At 40.2% G+C, this 14,023-nt stretch overlaps 1 protein-coding gene across 2 annotated transcripts in view; it reads right to left on the bottom strand.

Annotated features, from left to right (window-relative positions):
• Nucleotides 1-14,023, bottom strand: part of elmo1 (engulfment and cell motility 1 (ced-12 homolog, C. elegans)) — a 100,494-nt gene that overhangs the window by 35,218 nt on the left and 51,253 nt on the right. For both annotated transcript variants that reach the window (XM_083926117.1, XM_083926116.1), the window contains exons 14-15: nt 11,356-11,460; nt 10,026-10,134 (exon numbers count right to left, since the gene is read on the bottom strand). In XM_083926117.1, the coding sequence (XP_083782243.1) occupies nt 10,026-10,134; nt 11,356-11,460 (214 nt within the window). The remainder of the gene's footprint in view (nt 1-10,025; nt 10,135-11,355; nt 11,461-14,023) is intronic.

Genomic DNA, 14,023 nt, shown 5'->3' with positions numbered 1-14,023 from the left:
AACAGGATACTGTGATGGCCAGTTTAGGTTATGCCGGACCATATGCCAATATGGCTCAACAGAACAGCTTTTTTTACTGTCATGGTGCAATACTTTGTGACCATATGTCACTACATGACAACAAATACTGTAGGTTTGATTTGGTGGTGAAGCTTTGTGGTGACACTGAACTGATAACAGAAATGTCTATTTGTCCTGCTACTCAGAGATTGCGCAAGAATTATGACTCAATATTCTGTCGGGGGGGGGGGGTGTATATGTTTTTGCAGAAGGACACTTTAGCAAGGAGAGACCTTTTAGGCCTTTTTGACAAACAGACAATGTTCACTTACATGCGCTCATGGGTCAAGAAACCTGTCTGGAAGATGGGGGATTTAAGGTATCAACTTTCATGTTAAGTAAAACCAAACACAAAGGAGTTTGCACAAAACAGGGACAATGTTTCTGATGCGGAATCAGAATCCCTTGTCTACTGTTCACATAATGTTGCAAACAAGCAACTGTAGTCAAGGCTGATAGTTCATTGACTAGTGAAACCAGATCCCAATGGAATCACACCAGCCACAACACCAAATCGGGCCAAGTGCATAAAATGGAGGGGCCAAGGTCCCTTCCCAATGACAGCTGTCGCCTGTCACACTCTTATCAAAAAATTCACTCGAGGGCTCAGTGACGTCGACTGAGAACCAATTACTCAACTGACCAGCACACAGATGAGTCCTCGAGAAGAGAGAGATGACTAAGCATGTGTGTGCCGCTGTGTGTCGGTTTGTGTATTTATGAGAAGGAGAGAGAGCGACATGGGGGCTGAATGCCACCCTGACATCTGTCAAGGTCCAGTGTGTATTTGTTTGTGCGTATGTGTGTCCATGAGTATGCACAAAGTAAGCAAAACAACCCCCAGAGTCACCTTGCAGCTCTGCCACATGATGAATACACAGTGAAAAGTGTCATCCTCGCTCTAATTACAATACCAGCATGCTCTGATGTCCAACTGTGACAAGGGGAGTGTGTGTGCGTGTCCAGCGAGCAGCGTCAGCACCATCTTTCCGGTCCAGTCACTGTTTGCGTGTGTGCAGGATGCTAAGGCAGCAGGCATATAGAGATGCAAGCCACAGCCGGCTGGTGACTTCACAGTCTGACTGTGTTCTTCTCATGCTACAGCAAACAACACCACCACAGATAATGGTAATGCACATTAGGCTTACTTCAGGTTAAAATAAACGTACAGCAGATCCATTTATCAAAGAAACCAATCTATTTACTGTCATTTTCACTGACTGTGCTGCTCTGATTGGGAAAAATCAGTTAAGTAGATCGCTTTCATGCATTTGCCATTTTGAGCCTACTCAGAGTGAGGAAGATCATCTTCGGCTTAAAAATAACCCCAGAAACAACGCTGAGCTGTACAACAAGTTTATCATAATAATAATGTTGGGCTCAGAAAGACCTATTTCCATGCTCAATCACTGCAAATGAAAGAAATGAATCTGATTTTTTTTGGGGGCGTCAAAAACAAACACAAAGAAACAATTTAACGTGCTTATAGGCTCACAAACAGAATCCTGAAAAAGATACTTTTATTTAAATAAATAGGTTACCATGTCGGAATATGGTATCTTTATGGTATTTTTTTTCTTAATACAAACCTAGTCAATTTGTTCCACACAAAGAGAGAACTCACAAGGATGCTCACTTGGCCAAAAATATACTAAATTGGCTAGCAATGCGAGAACCACGACTATATTTAGTACTTGAGTTCAGCAGGGAAACTAATAAGCTTTACATCTAACTAACCCCGCCCAAATATATCACGTCAAAATGTATTGTCTCAGGAGTTTTAAATTTGGAACTTGTGAAATGTGAAATAATATAATATTTGGGTCACACCAGCAGCGGGATGTACTCACTCTTCCAACTTAAGTATCTCTACCCTGAAACTAATGATCACCAAATAATGATGCCAGAAGAATGAGGTCACTGGTTCAAGTGAAAACACAAGATTATATAATGCTGTATAAAATAAACTACCATTTGTCCACAGTATTGCATTGTTTTCTTTAATCTATTTTGAGTTGGTTTACACTAAGTATTCCATTTCAGGGAGGAAAAGAAGCATATGGAGAACCTTGATTATGTAAGGATGAAAACAGGGAAAAGTCAAAGCCTTATTTCCTCTATGGTTTATAATTACGTAACTAAACAATTTTAGCATGCAATTCCCAACAATGGTCAAGACACATTAGAGGACAGAGGAGGAGAGAGCGAGGCAGAGCAGAACAGCAGATGGAGGAAAGAGAAAATCAGGACCGAGGGAGGCGTGTGGAGAATCCACCAGCGCTCTGGACTGAGACACAGTACATCTGCTTTCACAGACTTGTGTGTTCTCAAATAAAATAAGGCCTTTGCAACTGCATCTTGCTGCAGGTTATCTATAAAGTCAGAGCTGCCCCAAGGAGCTGCATTTATGAAAAACATTTAACACAACTCATATCTCAATACATCAGGTGAAGGAGCTACAGTCCAGACTATGATATGCACATCATGCCAGATTCTGAAGGAAAATCTCATATCAGACGGTGTGAGTCACCTTTACGTAAACAAACACACATTTGTTTGAGTTTGCCCAAATGCAGAAACGTCATTGTTTAATCATAATAAGTAAAACAACAGACAAATCTCTGGCACACATACACACGGACATGGAAGCACAGCCTGTGGTATGTGCATAAATGCAAATCATACTTATAAAACAAGAGATTATACACAGGTACTAACATAAACTAGTTAAACTTAAAAAATAAGAGTTAGGGATGATAATACTATAAGTATATACTATAACTGTTGGAGAAAAAAATTAACAAGTACAGGGGCATATACGCAGCCATTTAGATTCTATAAGGTAAGACAGTGGGATATGGCAAACAAAAGGTGAAACAAACAGGAATTACAACATAAGTTCAAACAGCTCGGTATAAAGCAACTGAGACAGTAGTGGCGGTTCAGCAAAACTGTATATGCAGGTGTGTGTGTGTGTGTGTGTGTGTGTGTGTGTGTGTGTGTGTGTGTGTGTGTGTGTCTGATTCTGTGTGTGTGTCTATGTGTTGTGAGAAAGAAATTATTCAATTATTCAATTATTCATTGTAAGATGTTGTCTTGTGTTCCATTAAGGACTTTATGTGTTGGTAAAGTGAAAACACTTAAATATACTCATAGATCTCTCTCCTCCCTTCATCCACCTTACTACTTCAGTTCACCAAGGGTTGGTGAGAGCTGACAGGGAAGAGGAGTGTCTCAAATACTCCAAGGATGCTCCGAACTTGAGATTCTTATAAGCACCAATCTGTCAAGTTTGTTGTTATTTGTGCACTCCAATTTAAAAAACCTTCTACTGGTGTATGCCTGAGGCTATGAAATGGAAAAAGCCTGAAGAAGGCTCCCCTCCTTAAACACAAGGCTGCAACTGACAACTGTGTGAAGAAGTTGCTGACTGCCAAATAGATTCTCATGTCACAACTTGAGGGATACTTGGGATTCTACGCTTGGCCTTTTCCTCCCCTCACCATCGTCCACTGGGGGGGGGGGGGGGGGGGGGTTTGCTGGATTAGCAGCTTAAACCTTGAGACTTAACGATTCATTTCACATGGGATCAGTTCCCAAGCTAATGTTCAGCTCAAACTAATGTTAGCATACTAATGCTTGATGTCGGACATAAATTCTCATCCCACTGATACTTCATTAGTGGAAACAACGTTTTACAGAGGGAGCTCACGGACAATGATAAATGTGACAGGAGGCAAACATGTCATGAAAAGCAAATTTCACACACTATGGTTCAGCATGTCCTTCCTTCTATTTCAGACGTGCCAGTGATTTAAAAACAAATGTGAAAAAAATGAACACAAGATTTATTAAGCAAACTCTTAGACAGTCATATTCTTGTTCATATTTTGCCCTCAGCATCTGCTCATGTATTATATTAATTACTGGATAATGTAATGACTTGTCGGCATGTGGGGAAAAATGTCTCTCTCAGTGGGTCAGAAATGTAATTAATCCTATTAAAGTGATACTCTATTTAAAGTCTATTGAGTTTGAAACACTAACCCCCCCATAGGCTCGAAATGTGGATGTTTTTTTCATTTTAGTTCTTATGCAGAGTTGCAAGTTTTTAACAGCATAAGAAGAAATCCAGATGTCTCAAAATAATCATGCAGAATTATCTACTTCTCAGCAGTCCTGTATGCTCATTATGATACACACAATCCTATTCTCACTACAGTTGGGCTGAATTCACTGCTTCCATATCTCAGTTCTCATGCACAACCTTGTAAAGTTTGCAGAAAGTTACTAAATTACGCTACTTAATTAGAGCACCGTCTCTTAACAAATATTACTTTTTTATTATTAAACAACTCCCTTTAGGTTTTAAGTCTGTGGCTGCAGAATGAGCCACAGTTATAACAGATGCAGTTGTTCCCTACTACAAAACATGTTTGTGTCTCAAAATGAAGAGAAACTATTAATAATGTTGATGTTAATGATAGAGACACATACAGAGACAGAAACCCTAGAATCCTGTTCAGCTTCTCAGAAAGACGGATCAAAGAAATGTTACTACTTCAAATTAAAAGATCTCATTTCATTTTTTAACCCATGTAAGCACATTTTAAAAACCTATTACACAGTCAGAGAATCTGAGATGTGACATTTTGGTTGCTATATTTACTCTTCAACCCCAATGTATGACTGCAAGCACATTTCATTTCGTCCGTGACTGCAAGTGTGGACAGTACGTGTCAGTATGTGTGTGTTAAAAATGAATCGAAGTGACACCCTTTGGGCCAGTCCAAACACATCACAGCGTTTCAATCTCACACTGTGCAAGTTCTTAGATGTGTGTGTGTGTGTGTGTGTGTGTGTGTGTGTGTGTGTGTGTGTGTGTGTGTGTGTGTACTTTTGTGCTTTGCAAGGACCAAATTGAGTTTTAGACCTACAACTTAAGGGGGGCCCATTTAAGGGCTCAGACTTGGTTTCAAGGTTCAGGTTGGAATTAGGTTTTAAGTCAGGGTATGTGGCCAGGGAATGTGTTATATCAATGAGGGTCTTCACAAGTATAAAAGTAGACGGATGTGTGTGTGTATTGTAAATTAGTTTATGTTGTTTTTATCGCAGCACAGCGGGCAACTTCGGAATGTCATAACAGTCGAAAGTTGTCCAGTTAATGAGTTTGGACATGCATATACACCAGCACACACACGCACGCACGCACCCACACGCACACACGCACGCACGCACGCACGCACGCAGCCACACGCATGCACGCATGCACGCACGCACGCACGCACGCACGCACCACAGCACTGCCAACATAGGACACCTGCTCTTTACAAGTATTCATTGTGACCCAAAATGGGTTGCCAGCTCACTTCATACAGGATCATTTGAGTGTTCTTCCAGCACATAGTGAAGATAATATTGATACAAGGTTACTGCTTTATACCATGTCTGTCTGTATCCTATTTGTTTTGAATAATTGCACAAAAACAAAAATTTTTTTTTACGACACTGGCAAATACAGTAAATACTATTTACAGCAACCTTAATTAAAATGCTTCATTCTTAGTACTGACGATACAATTGTCTCTTCTGATTCTAGGCTCATAACAAAGCAATAAAAAGGAAGATATAAACCATATAACTGTCCTTGAGGAGAGACATGAAAGAAAATCAATAAATACATCCAAATAGAAAACCGATCCAAACATTCTACATCATGTACTGCGTTACTGTGCTATGATTATGAGCTAAGATGTATGACGCAGCCGTCTATGGTGCTGAACATGACCCTTTGTTCTGACTTTGAGCTGGCGGCTCTCTGATGGAAGACTTAAATATAAGGAGCCCGTGTGTGTCCACTGTCCATCCCTGAACCTGCCATGGTTCACCACCCCGCTCTCCATCTTAGCAACGAGAAGCCACACCATGAATCACCAAGCAGGGCTATTACTCACAATGCCTGGCCCTTTCTAAATAACTTCATAAATATTCCATGGGCCCCCTTAAACAGGAGAGTCTGAAAAGTCACGGCTTGGCGCCTCACTGACGCAGATTCCATTAAGCCCCATGTTGCAGCAGAAACATGGTGGAACAATTAATCTTTTAGCATCTGAGGCAGGACAACAACAAATGCAAGAGTGGGAGTCAGAAACAGAAAGGGTATGCATTAATGGAAGAAGGTGAGAAAAAGGGGAAACTGAGAGAGATTGACACCTGGATGGTGTTATGAATTATGTAGAATCCAGCAGCACCGACAGGCGATTTAACCAAACAAGCCCCCTTTCCTCCTTTCTTCAGACCACATCTGCATGGAAATTAAATATCTCAACAACAACCGAAAGGGATGTCAAAACATCTCAAAACGAGGATAGCGTTAGATGGAAAAGTGATGGAAAAGTGTAATCCGTGGTGACAACTGTCATCCCAGATTCTTCCCAGAAGTGGTTTCTCTGTTATTTTGTTTTGAAAAAATGATAAGAAGCTACTTGTTTGTGTATTAGTGTCATTTTTCGTTTTTCTCAAATTCACTAGAGAGAAAAAGAGGAAAACATGAGAAAGGATTAGAGGTCTGAGAGGGACAGATGTTCTTTAAACACAGAGAGGGGAAAAAAGAGAGAGCCTGAAAGAAAGAGCATGAAGAGTGAGAAAAATTAAACTGGAGAGAGAGCGACAGAGAGAACTTGAAGAGGCGAGAAGGAAGAAAGGCAACTTAGACAGCCACCGGCAAATCCAAAATCCCTCTGTGTTTCATCCTTGTGAGAAAACAAGAAGAAGAGTGTCTGGCCTCTGACAGAGCCATACTGGCATTTCACACAGACAGAAAAGGACTGAGCCACTAAGACATCAACACCGTCACCATTAATCCGATTTCTCTTTCTTCTGTTTTCATTCACAAAGATGTGGAGAATAAAAAGGGGAATTTCTTAAAAATTGGAAATTAACTTTATTTTCTGCACCAGGGGTTTGGGCTACTTTTATAGAAACTCTTTTTGAAAGACAACCACATTTCTTTTATGAGAACCAACAGAATGCCTGTGTTGTGGTTTGCTCTGAAGTTGTTGGTCCGTGCAGAAGCTTTGCATCGCAAAGAGCATCCTGGCTCACTGCTACACAGTGATACTCAGAATGGAGCTATTGGTAATGCTATTGGCAACACCTATGCTTTTCCAACTATGGCAAGAAAATGGCAGCGGTAAAAACAATTGTTGACTTAAATACACTGTGCTAGATGAACAATGGATATGTGTACAAAATTAAAGGGCAATCCATCCAATAGTTGTTGAGATACTTCAGATTAGACGAAAGTGATGGAGGCTAAAAACTATTTTAGGGTACTTCATAATAATATGAAGTTAAAAAAAAGCCAGAAATGTCATCGTTGCACTTCAATTTATTGGTGCAATAATGTACCGCAGTGTTTAATATTATTCTGACTCAAATACCACGCTATCAGAAGTGCTAAAAATGAAACACAGACACACCCTCCAACGTCCTCGTTAGTGTCAGGTATTTCGTTGTTGAAAGGTCAACCGAATGATGACAGTCGGCGTAGAGCTAAGATTCATTTCTCTCCCCGCTTTCCTCTGGGAAACGCATGCTCATGCCCCTACATTACGCACAACACACACTTACACAGTTTTTCTAATGACCAGCCGTTACTCACCAAGCATTTCCAACACCTGCCTGGCCCACATAACATTCATCCTACTCATACATTCATTAGTGCAAGTTGATATACACAGCGCTAATGGTGTCTGTGTGTGTGTGTGTGTGTGTGTGTGTGGGCGTGTGTGTGCATTTAGCTCTCTACAAGAGAAGATGCAGTGCAGCTTAAGACTACTCAGGGACACACTGGCTTCCTCCCATAAGGATGAAATGCATATAAGCATATATATAAGTGTGCAAATATTTACTGGAGGTTGTGACAAAGATGGATGGGAACAATACCATTTGGGACGCAGTAAATATTTATATATCAGAACGTCGTCTTTCCTCTCCTGTCCCCAGTGATTTCCTGCAAGAAATTTGTTTTGTTCTATTCCCTATGTTTATAACTTTTAAACCGTGTGACCGTAGATAACCCACTTGTGTATATTGGAATCCTGTCATGTCTTGAACCAGGTATATGTGCTGTTATTAAGGCAGAAGACAGTATCTCATACAGATAAGTCATTCCCCGCACACACAAACACAAAATAGCACATCATAAATATTAATGGTAGGTTCAGTCTCCCGGGCTGACAGCCTCAGTAAAGAGGACAGTATGCAGCCACTGGGAATAAAAAGGCCCAGAACTATGAGTCAAGGTCACTGCTAGAACTCCAGCATTTAGTATTGCAGGAAAATTTCATTGTTGTACCATAACACAATCTCAATCTCAGTCTTAATAATAATAATAATAAAAATATGCTATTTGCTCATGGAAAAGATTTTGCATAATTTAACACGGAAACCAGGAAGATTACAAAATGTTGGGTCAGAATTTTAGAAGAAGTTTATATCTTTTGAATAAATGATGTGAAATCCGACACTTGGCCCATCTCTGTTAATTTGAACAAGCAAGTCTCTCAAAAACAAAATCTTATTCATAATGATGACCTGGCATTCATCAAAGAGATTTTGCTCTTTTGCGTAAGCCATTAACTACATGCTCAGAAACGCATTAGAGATAAAGAGGTTTCTCTTTTTTTTAGACAAGTCTGGTTGCTTAATCTGCATTCTGATATGAATGAGCAATATTTCTAAGAGAGACTAAAGACATACATGCATACGATCTTGGTCCGCTAAGAGAGAAGACCAAAAGGACATTGCAGTGGAGCACATTTGGATAAAAACTAATGAGTTGCTTTGAATAAATATAAAGGCTTGAAACCCACCTAAATAACATCACAGATACAAGTAGATGCACACACGCAGAATTAGGAAGAAAGAGCCACCAGATTACCAACAAACTAAACGCTCTGTATGTGTTTGTCACACAGCACCTCAGGAGACATTACCTGCCCCACTCAGATGGACTATGACTCCCGAGATCATGGCGCGCCTGTTGGGTAACTAGATATGTGTAGTAAAATAGTGCAGACAGCATCTTTGTAGTTAAAATAAGATATCTAAATCCATATACCTTCTGCCATGTGGAAGGTGGAGACAGTTTGCATTAGAGCAGAGTCTGACAGAGATACAAAGGAGGACAGGAAAATGACAATATGCTTAGAAATGTTGAAAAAGTATTACTGTACCATCTTATCCTGTATTGAAACCTAGCCTGGCGCTTTTATCAGCAACGTTAAGGACAGATGAGAGAATCTGGATGACATTTCTCAGAGCGTTTTAAGGGCACAGATACAGGAGTGGACACTGCTCTTTTATGGACTAAAGTCTAATGCCAAGTCGAAATCTCCCATGAACAAAAGACGTGAGCAGTTGAAAAGGGCACATCAGTTTAAAACTGAGCTCAAAATGCTGTCTCCCTCCCTACAGGGAGCAGCAGGGGTGAGTCCTGAGCAGAACTGAGACAAACTTGCCCATTTAAACAAGTAAAGACAAATGAAAAGGGCACATCAATTTGGAGTGGACGTGGGCACAGCATCTCTTTCTCTCTGCAGTGTGCTCCTCAGAGGTGGTATATTAGGCTGAAAGGGGCTCAATGGGGGATAGGTGCATCACTAAATAATGAACTCCTGGTAGCACAATTACTGAGCATAATGGGCGCTTTCATCCTCACAGGAAGGGGATGTGTGTATTTGGGAGTGTGCGTGTATTGTATTGTTGTGCACATAAGTATATGCATATCTGTGGGTAAAGCAGGTTATACCGTATATGTGTGTGTTCATTGTGAAGGTATTGTGATCAGAAGACGTAGTTCGATGAAGAAGAACTTTTAGCCGTAGTACATTGAGGGTGGAAGGTGTATGTGTGTGTGTGTGTGTGTGTGTGTGTGTATCTGGTTGCTGGTGTAAACTTACGAAGCTCGCCCACTTTGAGAATCTCACACAGCATCTTGGTCAGCTCGATGCTGCTGCGGCCAAATGGACACTCATGCTTGTCTTCTCGACTGCTGTTCTCCAGGACGATCTAGAAACACAGACCATCGAATAAAAACTATCAGGACCATGTCTCCTTACGGGGTAAAACACAGTCAAATATTTGTTGGCATGCGTTTTGGTGGATTCAATCTCTGAATACAATAACAGAAATGCCTGTGAATAATGAAAAAACCCTGAAAATGTGATGCCACTCCAGCTATAGATGGGTCAACTGCAACTTCAGACATTTGGAGGACGATAACTCATTGTTTATGAGTGAGCCCCTACTTTTCCTGGAATTTAGGTAATGAAAGTAATTTTAAAAAATGGCACGTAGAATTAGATCCAGATTAAAGTCTCTATGTGAAGAAAACTCTACTTGATATTGCATCTTTGCTGCTTTCATCCCGTTCATTTTCTCCCTGTCAGCAGGTGGTTGGGGTCATCTTCCCATAAACATTTCCATTATGGCTTAAACTATTAGTCATTATTTTTCTACCTTATTTGACCTTCTCTATCTGCTTGGAAGCAATAAAAAACATAAAGGCAATCTCAACCGCAAAAATATTCACTCTAATTATGTGGATGGTGGCAGTGTGCCATAAATGAGGCCATCAAGGTCCCAATCATTTCAGCTGGTGACAGTTTAATTTGGGATATTGGAGGCTGTGTTTCCCTCCCTCTGATAAGGGCTGAGTCAGCACTGCTAAGATATCTCTTTTCTCGCATTCAAGTCCAGCAACCATGAGCGTCACACACCATCGTTATAACAGAGCACACAAAGATTTGCAGTTGGAGTTTAAACTGCTGCAGAGTTGATACAAAAACTCAAAAGATTAGTTTTTTTATTGATTAAATTACAATAGAGTGCTGGACAGCTGCCATAAAATGGTTAAAACTAGCAAATCAATCACAAAAGTAGTGAATGCCATGCCATTACAGTCTATAGTAATACTACCTGAGATGAGTCTATTACCTAGGCGTCTAAAATCGAATTGATTGTCATGTAAAAATGACAAAAAGTCATTACACCGGTGCACAGACACGAAACTGAAAGGAATTTAATCATTTCTACGTGAGCAACTTCATGAAATGAAGTTTAAGCTGAGAGAAAAGTTGGGAATGAGCCAGAAACTACAAACAAGTGAATGTGCTGGACGGTAGGAAGTGGAGGTGACAGGGAGAAACATAACACCATCAGTGTGTGTGTGTGTGTGTGGGGTTCACCACTAAATAGAAGTACATTACAGCAGTGTGTGTGTACACTCACCCTGATGTAGGCGTCCTGGTGGTGTCTGGCAAAATACAACATGTTATCCAGAGCCAGCATGCCTGGAGGAATCTGTGTGAAATCCACAGCTGGATTTACGTGGTTCTGAGAGACAGAGGAGCAGGATGAGGGTGAGACGGGTGAGACATGTACTTTAACACATTGCACCTCATTTTTTTATTCTTCTAGGTATAATCCACTGAATGTGCTATTTTTATCATTACAAAGCAACAGTCAGGCAATCACTATGGGAGTACAACCAGTTTCCTACTAGCAACTTGGGGTTCAACAGCCAGACACCGTAACCTGCAGAATCCCAAAGTAGGATTATAGGTTTTTGCCTGGACATTCAATTCACTATCACATGAACATCAATATTTTCTTGGAATAGGGAATCCATCCTGAGTTAAGTTATGTTATGGGTATGTTGCACATCTTGGTATCTTGAGTTTTATTAGATAACATTAAATATTCATAACAAAACAAGCAACAGTCAAAATGAAAGTATAGAAAAGAAAATCCTCCTCATGTGCTATTGATGAAGAATTTGAGAGAAAAAATGCGCCAATCTTTATCAGGACTGTGTGGGCGTGGTTTCATCAGATTTGCACAATAAGTACACAGCTCAGATCAGAGTCATATCTTGATTTTAAGATTGCTAAATTCTGATTGGTGCACATAGAGTTAGTACATGGCATCAGCTTATTCCAACATATCCCTGCACACTTGAAACCTGTGAGACAAAGGCAGAAACACAGAAATCTCTCATGTAATCTGAAAAAGTTGGCTTCTACTTTTGTGTGGGAGAAAAAATGCTAATTGGCAAAATTTGTTTTCATGGCCTCAAGACATCATTCACTTGACAGTGTCCATGCTTGCTTTTTGTTTGTCTTCTGGGTTCCATTTTAATCCTCTCAGCGTCAGCTCTGCAGATGTCAAAATGTCCTTGAAGGCACATCTGAGGATCTCTTTTCTAAAAACACTCCATACTTGAAAAGCAATGATGGAATAACTGACTTAATAATTGTTCACTATGATGGATTATCTATCAGCTCTGGCCATGTCCATCTATATTTGGAGATTTTTAGGTTCAGCTCCTTTAGGTTCAGATAATTGTTCTACGTCTTAGGCTCGAAAAACAAAAACCAACTAATTTAACTATCAAAGAAAAACAATTTGAAACTCTGGAGGTGCACAGTTGCCCTTCTAAAGTGACACTATCTTAAAGCAAATTTCAAGCCAGAAAAAACGGTCAGAAAAAAATTCAAGTATACACAATTTTAGTTTGGCCTAAAATCTCCAATGCCCAAAAGGTCAAGAAACAAACCCAAACCTTTACAATCACATCCCTGCCTCTGTAGCTTCAACACTGCCACCTCCCATAAGAGCTGAAGATTGTATGAGATATGCAGATAGATGCTGGCTGAGCTGTCACAGCCCATCATACTTAATTCCTTCCAGACATAGCAGAGAATTCAGTCGACTAATGATTAAATCTACAGATACACGGGCAAACACATGACTGACGCTTATCCAGATTTTAAAAAAGGTGAGAAAGGATGTCGAAGAGAAAGGCGACAGGAAGAGGGGGAAGGAGAGCAGAGGATGAAAGAGGAATGGGGGACACTGAAATCTGGCTCATCAGTTTTGTTATTCTGCCTGATAGGAAGCAAACTTATAGGCTTAAAGCAGAAACAGACACACGCGGACATGCATATCTCATATGGACCAGTGAAAAATATTCCAGCATGTGCAACAATTCTACTTTAAGAACCTGAAGGCATTAGAAGACAAATACATTATATCAGTAGTGATATGATCTATCTAGAGAATGATGGCTTGTGTATGTGGGTACAGTGTGTGTGTGTGTGCGTGCGTGCGTGCGTGCGTGCGTGTGTGTATGTGTGTGTGTGTTTGTCTGCAAGCTGTCTAGCACGGAAAGCAGACTAAGGATTTAAGGGTGGGTGGAGACAAGGCAGTCCAATTGTCCTTATCTTTACTGAGCACACTGCAGCGGGGTTGTGGATGGGAAGCGCCCTGAAACAGCTCCGGGCTTTCACCAAGCCACAGTGGTTTAGTTCAAGTTCTTATGCTATATTTAGACCCCTGCATTCTACACAACGTAATACACGCACTTACAAATACAGTACATTAAAAAAATGCATGCTTGAAGGGAGGGACATGGGAAAGAAAGTAGTAAACAAAACACATTTTACAAATGCCCAAGCAGGAGTAGTGTAGGATGAGTAAGAGAGAAAACAGTGGTGAAAAGTAACTAAGTAATGAAACGACTAAATAAAGTACTATACTTGATTCATTTTGAGATACTTGTGTTTGAGTTTTCAGTAGTACAGTATTTCTATTTTATGCTATTTCATTCTCTACTTCAACTCCACTACATTTCTCTGATAGGTGGAGTCACTACGGTGGTTACTTTTTAGATTAAGATGATGCATACAAATATACAGTATAAGTGTAGAAAAATACAATGTTTTTTTTAATATTAAACCATTGGTACCCAATTAATTTTGGCTTGCATCTATAAAAAAAAAAAAAAATCAGGCCCCATTGTCATGTTTCACAGATCTGTGAGTTGTTATTAGTTACACCAAAGAGAGATGCTTTAAACAGAGACAGTGTGTGTGTGTGTGTGTGTGTGTGTGTGTGT

The sequence above is a fragment of the Echiichthys vipera genome (genome assembly GCF_963691815.1).
Source record: "Echiichthys vipera genome assembly, chromosome: 13".
Taxonomy (NCBI): domain Eukaryota; kingdom Metazoa; phylum Chordata; class Actinopteri; order Perciformes; family Trachinidae; genus Echiichthys; species Echiichthys vipera.
This window is presented reverse-complemented; position numbering and strand designations above follow the sequence as displayed.